The 9219-nt window shown below is 45.6% G+C and overlaps 1 protein-coding gene across 1 annotated transcript; it reads left to right on the top strand.

The window, feature by feature from the left end:
- Positions 1-1117: 1117 nt before the first annotated feature.
- On the top strand, positions 1118-1624 carry GREM2 (gremlin 2, DAN family BMP antagonist). The gene has a single exon (XM_004375850.1). The coding sequence runs from the start codon at positions 1118-1120 to the stop codon at positions 1622-1624; it is 507 nt and encodes a 168-aa protein (XP_004375907.1).
- Positions 1625-9219: the final 7595 nt, after the last annotated feature.

Here is a 9219-nt window from a genome sequence, read left to right as displayed (position 1 = left end):
AAGACAGTCTTGGAAGTTTCTTAATTCACGACTAGGAAGTGGTTTTCACTGCAAGAGTCTAATCCATGTTTCATTTTAATTATTTGATAAATTATTTTATTATTGTATGTAATAATAAACACAGGGCTAAGTATTAATATTCCTTAACTATGTTCATTGCTAACTCTAGTACTCATTTTTAAGAAACTTGTGAACCATCCCCACCTTTACTTATTTATTAAATTTCATAATCATACCCATTTCATATAGTGCTAAATTTTGACAGCTCTGGAGGCAGATGCCTGGGTTCAAATCCTGGTTCCATTACTTAGTGGTTTTGTGACCCTGGGCAAATTACTCATCCCCTTTGGGCCTTAGTCTCATTCACTATAAAACAGAGATAATAATAATAACACCTCCTCCTTCAGGCTATTTTGAGAATGAAATGAGATCATGAATGTAAAGCACTTGGGCAGGGCTTGCACACACTAAAACACAGCGAATGTTGGCTATTACTGTTAATAGTACTCTTTGCCAACACTAGCTTGGGATAATTCTTGACAGCCTTTGCTTTTTAAGTCTTCTGTAGTTGTTCTAACGTGTATGTTTTCTGACTATATTATAAAATACTATAACCATTTTGTCCACCTCCTTGCCTTTTAGGCAATGCTTAGGATACTATCATGGTTCTTTAACCAAACCAACCAAACCCGCTGCCATCCAGTCATTTCTGACTCATGGCGAGTCCATGTGTTACAGAGTAGAACTGAGCTCCATAGGGTTTTCTTGGTTATAATCTTTACAGAGTCAGATCGCCAGGTCTTTCTTCCAAGACAATGCTGGGTGGGTTTGAACTGCCAACCTTTTGGTTGATAGTGGAGTGCAAACTGTGCTACCCAAGGGCCTCATGGCTCTTTATGAGTGTCCTGTTCAATAAATGCCCACCTCCTGCTGCCCCTGGGCAGCCAGTAGCCAGCCACACCCCACCTGACTGCCACTCCTCGTGTTAGACCTGAAAGCAACTAGTTGCGGTCGAGTTGATAACGACTCATAGCGACCCTGTAAGCATAAAAAGGAAACTATGCCGCACTCAATCGCCTGTCCCTACCAAAGCTTCTAACTCTTTTCTCGTTGCAGGATGTTCTGGAAACTTTCCCTGTCCTTGTTCCTGGTGGCCGTGCTGGTGAAGGTCGCGGAAGCCCGGAAGAATCGTCCGGCGGGCGCCATCCCCTCGCCTTACAAGGATGGCAGCAGCAACAACTCGGAGAGATGGCAGCACCACATCAAGGAGGTGCTGGCCTCCAGCCAGGAGGCGCTGGTGGTCACCGAGCGTAAGTACCTCAAGAGTGACTGGTGCAAGACGCAGCCGCTGCGGCAGACGGTGAGCGAGGAGGGCTGCCGCAGCCGCACGGTGCTCAACCGCTTCTGCTACGGCCAGTGCAACTCCTTCTACATCCCGCGGCACGTGCGCAAGGAGGAGGAGTCCTTCCAGTCCTGCGCCTTCTGCAAGCCCCAGCGGGTCACCTCCGTCCTCGTGGAGCTCGAATGCCCGGGCCTGGACCCACCCTTCCGACTCAAAAAGATCCAGAAGGTGAAGCAGTGCCGGTGCATGTCCGTGAACCTGAGCGACTCGGACAAGCAGTGAGCGTCCGGGCGCCCCGCCGCTGGCGCCGCCGTCCCGTCCCCGCCCTCCGAGCTCACTCACACGCTGCCTGGTGCCCTCCTCAGCAGCAAGCACGTCTCTTGGGGCTGACGGTGTCCTTGTCACAAACGTGGACCGGAAATGGAGCTTTGCTGATGTGTGCCTGACCGACCCCGGGCCTCACCTGCCTCCCCAACCAGGCTCTGCATGAGGCCCGAAGGAAGATGGTGGAAAACCCCTAGCCGCCACCCGGCGATCACAGAGGACTTTTCAGGTGGTGCATTGTCAATCCGGCTTGGATGTTTCCACTAAGTGGAAAAAAGAAAATCCCCTGGCCTCACCTTACACTCCCGCTCGCCCCCTTCCGGGTGAAGTGAAGGACACCTAACTCTTCTAGCCGGCCCCTCAACCCTCTCCTGCTGGTGCCTGGAACTGTGGCTGGGAGGCTTCGTTCTTGTGATCTGAGGGCTGCCCTCTGCCGCTGCAGTGATGCCGACTTGGACGACGTCCATAAAGATATCCGTGGATGGGGAAGTTCTAACAAACCCGATACCAAGAAGACATCTGGAGCCCCTTGGATCATGAATGAAGTGGGCTTCCCTGGGGACCTTGCTCACAGGGGACCACGCCTCCCCCACCCCTGCCACCACCGCCTCTTCTTCGTCACTACCCCTCCCCCACGTGTGGACTAAAGATGAACTCTGGTGTGCATGCTATTTCCGCTGCAATTAGAATATTATTACACACAAAGTTCTCTGTATTAACGCTGGTTTTATAATTGACCTATTGTAAAGAGCTGTTAAAAAGTATTATCGACCTATCCATGTATCGTTTCACGTGTTTTGACTCTGGCTTTTGCAGCATCTTTCTGAGTAAGGACCAGAGCGGGTGATGATCTGCCCAGAAGGTGTTTGACGCAGAAGTATCGTCTAGTCACCAGTTCACTGTCACGCAGCTAAGATTGGGCAGGGAGATGGGAGGACTTGTAATTTTACTTAGAAGAATATTTCACTGCAGGTACTCAAGCATTGCAGCACAGTGTGGGAATTGGGTTGGGGTGGATGGGCGCAGGGATGGGGATTCATTGGGAAGTTTTAACCTGAAACTCAAAAGGCCCTACCATGTTTAATATACATAGGTGGGGTGAGGAAGCTACATTATTTCCACCGCCATGACACCAAGCAAAAAAAAATTTCCTGTTAAAAGCAGGAAAACTTTAAAAATATAAAGAGGTGGGTCATTTTGTAGTACAGGAGGAAGTAAGGGATAAAATATGTAGAACAGGAATCTAGTTGCACTGTCCTTCAGAAAACAACGAGCTTCTTTTTCAAAGATTGGACTTTAAAAGAATGAGTGAACATTAGGCCCCCTTTCATTTTTATAATGAATTGTTGAAGTTTCCATGCTGTGGTCTCTTAATGTAGGGAAGATGACATCAATTTGTTTTCCTGCAAAATTATACTTCCTTTGGGTAGCTTGGTTAAATTGCCCCATGAAGGCTTCCCTGGGAGGAATGTTTATGGACTCTGTTAAATGTGAATGATATGCCCTTTGGTGGGAATCAGTATACTCTGAACACCTCTCACCGGTAATTCCCAAGTATGCTCCCACCAAGGGGTCTCAGAAAGGCCCAGTTCCCTGATATGTGAGAGAGACCCTCTATGAGCTGCTGTGAGGGCTGAAGCTTTCAGACACTAGATAGTGAGAGTGGATCTTGGAGACATTTACGAGGTACGGTGATGGGGTGGGGTGTGAAACGTTGGTGAATCCATTTCCTGTCCCTGCCCTGTAGGTTTCATTGATGTCACTTCTGTAACACCAGGAGACCTCAGAAGAATGTGCTATTGTAAAGGGTCTTAGCTCCAGAAATGGGTATATACAGCCATAAGTCAGGAGGCAGCAATCAATATAAATCCTTGAGGACTGGAACCTAGGAATGAAATGAAAAGTTGGAGAGTGTCCAAGTTCAGAATTTGCATTTAGTGGAAAACCTCAAGTCAGGCTCAGTGGCAGAACATGCAGCAGAAAAGCTGTGAAGGAAGGAATTCCTCAGGATGGTAATGGAGTGGAATAGGAGGTGAGTGGAGGGGAGTTTCTGGTCCATCTGTAAAGCCAATCCCTGTTCCTTTATTAGCTGCAGAACCCATGCAGATAGGGGAAGGATTCATCTATGAACTCACAGAATACAAACATGAGCACACTCTTTTTGAGCCCAATAGTGAGTGTAGCAATAAAAGCAATATGATAATGCTGCAGTGTGAAGCTCCTTCTGGGGGTTATTGTATGTATAAAGTTTACCTTATAATGGCCCAAATTGTATTTAATTGTTTTTTTGTTTGTCTATAAATGAAGAAAAGCTATAAGTATAATGTAATTATTTTATAGGTATACTATTAAATTATAGAACAAATAAAGATACTCTAGGATTATATGTGATCGTGGTGTGATGTGCCATAGAAGTGGAATTCTGAACTTGTGTCAATGGGCATTGAAGAAGCCCTGTGCATTCAGGGTGCTTTTGCCCAGCCATAGGGAGCTCAGCCCCTAGCCTACATCTTTGGGGCCTGGCATCCTCAAAGAGAATCAGAAGTAGGCATCCAAGAGCAGAGGTAGTGGGTGGCTCTCGATATGGAGGGAGACCAATCTGGTCTCTGTGAGCTTCCAAGCCTCTTACAGACCCCCGGCAGCCGAAGACAGAATTCTTAACCCATTCTCCCTATGCTCTCTGCATAAGAAACAATGAATGAGGAAGCCTTGGGGAACTTCTGCAAATTGAAGTCCATTATAAGCATCTTCTTCCCTTTAGCAGCCCAGAGCACCTCACTGGCCCCTTCAACAAGCCAGAATTTGTCCTGACTTTTTTCCACTTTCACATTCACTTCTCACAGGTTTCAACACTTTTTAATTGAAATATTTCTTAGTTTCACGTTGTCACCATCTTTTGATTTATCTTTCATTCAAAGAATTCAATTATTAATAAAAAATAAAAACCTTAATAAAGTTATACATGCTTGATTCACAGTATGGACTTTATAGGAATAAAATTCAGCTCAAAAAAATTTCATGTTGGTTTATTGCATGTGACAAGATATTCCACTTTAGGCTAAAATATTTCAATTCACTTGTTTCTGAAGTTGATTGTTTTTTAAGTTATAAAGTCAATGAAAATGTAACTTGCTATTGATTGAACAACTTAGAATGTATGTATTCTTAAAAGCTTATTTGATGATTGATCTATCTATTAATGTCTACATGGGAGGTAACCAATAAGGCCAAATCATAAACAATACAATTAAAACTTGTTGATCACCATATTATCTTCTAAATCCTCCTTAACCCCCACCCTTGTCACCCTCTTCACCCAATCCCACTGCTACTGTTCTCAGGCACAGCGGGCAACCTGTGCCCTTTACCAAAAGGGAAATATGGGAAAGCATGTAGTTTTTGTATTGTTGATGTTTGTACTCATTGACATTTCTGGGTTGCTGGCTTTTCCAGTACTCAATCTGGGATATATAGGGCAAGAAAGAAACCCAACAAACTCATTACCATGTCATCCCACAGGTCCTAAGGTCCTTTGCTGGTCTGCCTTTTCTCTACCTTTTATGCAAAAGTGACTTGGATTAGCTTTATATATAATGTCCAGAGTTTTTAGCAGGAGGAATAAGGAGAAGACATCATGCAGATACACCTAGTCTGGAACCGGAGGTCACCTGAATATTTCTAAGTTTTATCACACAATCCTTGGGGTATACGTATCTTACCAAGACCTACAACATACTTGCTACTTATCTCTCATCTGGTCCTGTTACATGATGTCATTGGTATGGTAGATCGATGTAATGTTTTCCAGAATGTCCATAAAGTCTGGGTCCCTTCAGGCTATATTTTGACAAAGGGTGAAAGAATTTACATAGACCAGGGGCAAGACCATACATATATACTGTAGTCCCTCCCATGGCCATGTGAACTACATCCAACTCTCCTTCCTGATAGGTATGGTAAAAAACACACTTGCAAGATCAAAGTGCAGGCAGTGGTTTTAATCTGCCTTAGCAAAGATACGTCACTGAGCACAGTAGGTGCAATTGAGGCTACTGCTTTGTCACCTGCCATGTTTCACCTGAGCTTTGTAGGGGCCAGCCTGGTGAAATAAGTGTGGATACAGCAGGGGCTGCTACAATAATAAAGTCTTTGCAACTTTCATTAATTTTTCCCCATTCTCACTGGAATGCAGCATTGTCTTTGATTTACTGTTCTCGCTGGGATGAAGGAGGCAGTTTCAAAGGTCCCTCCCGATTACAGTAGCTCTTATCCCAGAAGTCAAAGAATCAATGTGAGGGTTTTGTAAACTACCAAATATGTCTCTTCCAATTATGCATTTGAAGATGGGGAAAGGACTGCTAGGTTGTTCCATAGAACCAGTGGGCCCATTGACAGCCATATGTTTGCTACGACTCTACTGGTCCTTACATGCCTCACTCTCATAGAGGGCCAGGGTAGCTTGTTGGGTCTCTAGGTATTGTTATAAATTCAGAACCAATGTTCAATAGTTCTCAAAATGTTTAAGTATTCTTCTTCCCCAAAGCACACTTACCTGAGTAAATGGTCATAGGTCCCCTAGTTAAGGACTGAGGGGATCATAAATGAGTATATCTGTCCTGGCATTGCATGGTTCTAACCCAGAAAGAATCAACCTCTCCTTTAGCCAATGGGTCCCAGGTCTGATCTGGAAACTGAGCAAAGGATTGTAACTTTTTACTGAGACACTGCCCCCCGCCTCTGATCATCCATCGTTGATTTCTTTTGACTGTATAAATTAAGCAATACCCTTGCTGGCAGCCCATCCATCTTGCTCAGGTGCACCATGTTCTATTAAACATCTGCAAGTGGAGACTCCAGATGCCACTCCAATCCTGGCACTCTTTCCAACAGTTGTGCCTATGTTACTTCTGAAATCTAAGCACTGCCACTCGGCTTGTATTATTTCAGGATCTGCTAGCGTCATGTCTATCAGGGAGCCTAGTTTTGTAACAGCATCTCCTTCTGCTGGCTCTGGCCTGTAGATGACAGCCACTACTGGACTTCTCAACAAGGCTGGGAGCTCCTCTCACCAGCACAGTCGTCATTGCTTTGGGAAATAGTCTTCCTTGGAACATAGTTGGCCAACTGGTTTTTTAGTATGCCCACTTCTCTGAGCCTTTTGATCCCTTCCTCCACAATCCACTGTGGCAGTTCCTGCATGTCTATTTCCTTTAGTAGGAATCACAGCTTTTGTGATCCTCCAAGAGCCATCCCAGCAGTGTATTGTACCATCTCCTGGGGTATTCACCAGTATTAAATCTGGCTCATGGTTGAGTGTCCTCATAGCAATAAGCACCCCCTTGGCGCAGTGGTTAAGAGCTACAGCTGCTAACCAAAAGGTCGGTAGTTCGAATCCACCAGTCGCTCCTCGGAAACACTATGGGGCAGATCTACTCTGTCCTATAGGGTTACTGTGAGTCAGAATTGACTCCACGGCAATGGGTTTATACAACTTTATGTTCTGCTTCCCTTCCCTGATCTAGTGCCCTCAAGATCCAGTCCCAGGCTGACTCTCCTGGCTCCTGCAGCCTCTTCACTGCATACTCCCTCTCCTCCTTTAAACAGGTCCAGCATATTCCCAGTAGTGCTGTGCTGGGATATGACCCTTGTTTACTAGTCTTGGTGGCACAGTGGTTAAGAACTTGGCTGCTAACCAGTTTCACATTTTTTCACCACATCAAAGATTCTGCTTCTAGGTATGGCTGGCATCTGTCTCTCTCCCAACCTCACAGCACCTTCCTACAGAATCAAAGCCTCTTTTCAAATTTACAATCCCTGACAGGGGCAGATGACCCAGTAAGCAAGGTAAGCACGGGCTTACTTGTGCTTACTTACTAATCTATAGTGAATAATTTCACTACATTTCAATGATGTGGTGAAACTCATGTGAAATTGTTCACTACAGATGATCTGGTAAGCAAAGTAAGCACTGTGATTACCTTACCTATTGAATAATCTGCCCCTGGGCCTTTGTACCCCACATCAACTAGTCACTGACCACCTGCCACCCCAAGGAGCAATTTTCCCCCCACTAAGAGCAAGTCCCGGGGAAGGACCTGGCTGTTAGCCAACTACAGCTAATATTTTCAGCGGAGGTAGCGGGATGGGGGCAATCCCTGGGTGGTGCAAATGGTTAATGCCTTCATCTGCTGATCAAAAATTTGGAGAATGGAGTCCACCAAGAGGCACTTTGGAAGAAAAGCCTGGTGATCTACTTCCAAAAAATCAGCCACTGATAACCCTATGGAGCACAGTTCTACTCTAAACACATGGGGTCACCATGAATTGGAGTCGACCTGATGGCAAATGGTTTTATAGGGGTGAGGGTGTATCAGTTTTGAAGAGGGTATCTGGATAGAGTATGATAATAATCACCGTAGTGTGTGTTGCTTTGAGGGACAGAGTAGCAGGGGTAGGGGTCTGGGGACCATGCTTTCAGGGGACATCTAGGTCAATTGGCACAACAAAGCTTACTAAGAAAATGTTCTGCACCTTACTTTGGTGACTGGTGTCTGGGGTCTTAAAAGCTTGCAAGCGGCCATCTAAGATGCATCAATTGGTCCCAACCACCTGGAGTAAAGGAGAATGAAGAACACCAAAGACACAAGGAAAGTATTAGCCCAAGAGACGGAAAGGGCCACATAAACCAGAGACTTCATCAGCCTGAGACCAGAAGAGCTAGATGGTTCCCAGCTACTACCAATGACCGCCCTGACAGGGAACACAACAGAGAGTCCTGGATGGAGCAGGAGAAAGGTGGGGTGCAGAACTCAAATTCTAGTAAGAAGACCAGACTTAATGCTCTGACTGAGACTGGAGGTGCCCTGGAAAGCATGGCCCCTGGATTCTCTATCAGCCCAGAAGTAAAACAATTTTCGAGGCCACCTCTTCAGACAGGGATTGGACTGGACTGTGGGACATAAAGTGATACTCGTGAGGAGTGTGCCTCTTAGCTCAAGTAGATACAAGAGACTAAACTGGCAACTTCTGTCCAGAGGTGAGATGGGAAGGCCGAGAGGGTCAGGAGCTGGTTGAAAGGACATGGGGAATCAGGGGTGGAAAGGAGGAGTGTGCTGTCACAGTATGGGGAGAGCAATTAGAGTCACATAACAATGTTATGTATAAATTTTTGTATGGGGAGAAAAGAATAATCACCTTAGTGTGTGTTGGAGGGCAGTGGGGGTTCAGTGGTAGAATTCTCATCTTCCATGCAGGAGACCCAGGTTCAATTCCCAGCCAATGCACCTCAAGCAGAGTCACCACCTGTCCGTCAGTGGAGGTTTGTGTGTTGCTGTGATTCTGACCAGGTTTCAGAAGAGCTCCCAGATGAAGACATACTAGAAAGAAAGGACTGGCAATGTACTTCTGAAAATCAGTTAATGGCAACTCTATGGACCACAGTGTTCTGATCTGCAACCTATCATGGGAATGGTGTAGGACAGGGCAGCACTTCACTCACTTGTGGGTGGAATCACCATGAATTGGGGTCCACTCAAAGGTGGCTAACAACAACA

Source organism: Trichechus manatus, unplaced genomic scaffold (assembly GCF_000243295.1).
Source record: "Trichechus manatus latirostris isolate Lorelei unplaced genomic scaffold, TriManLat1.0 scaffold00039, whole genome shotgun sequence".
NCBI classification, from domain to species: Eukaryota; Metazoa; Chordata; class Mammalia; order Sirenia; family Trichechidae; genus Trichechus; species Trichechus manatus.
Note: the sequence above shows the minus strand (reverse complement) of the source record. Positions and strands in the feature narration are given on the sequence as shown.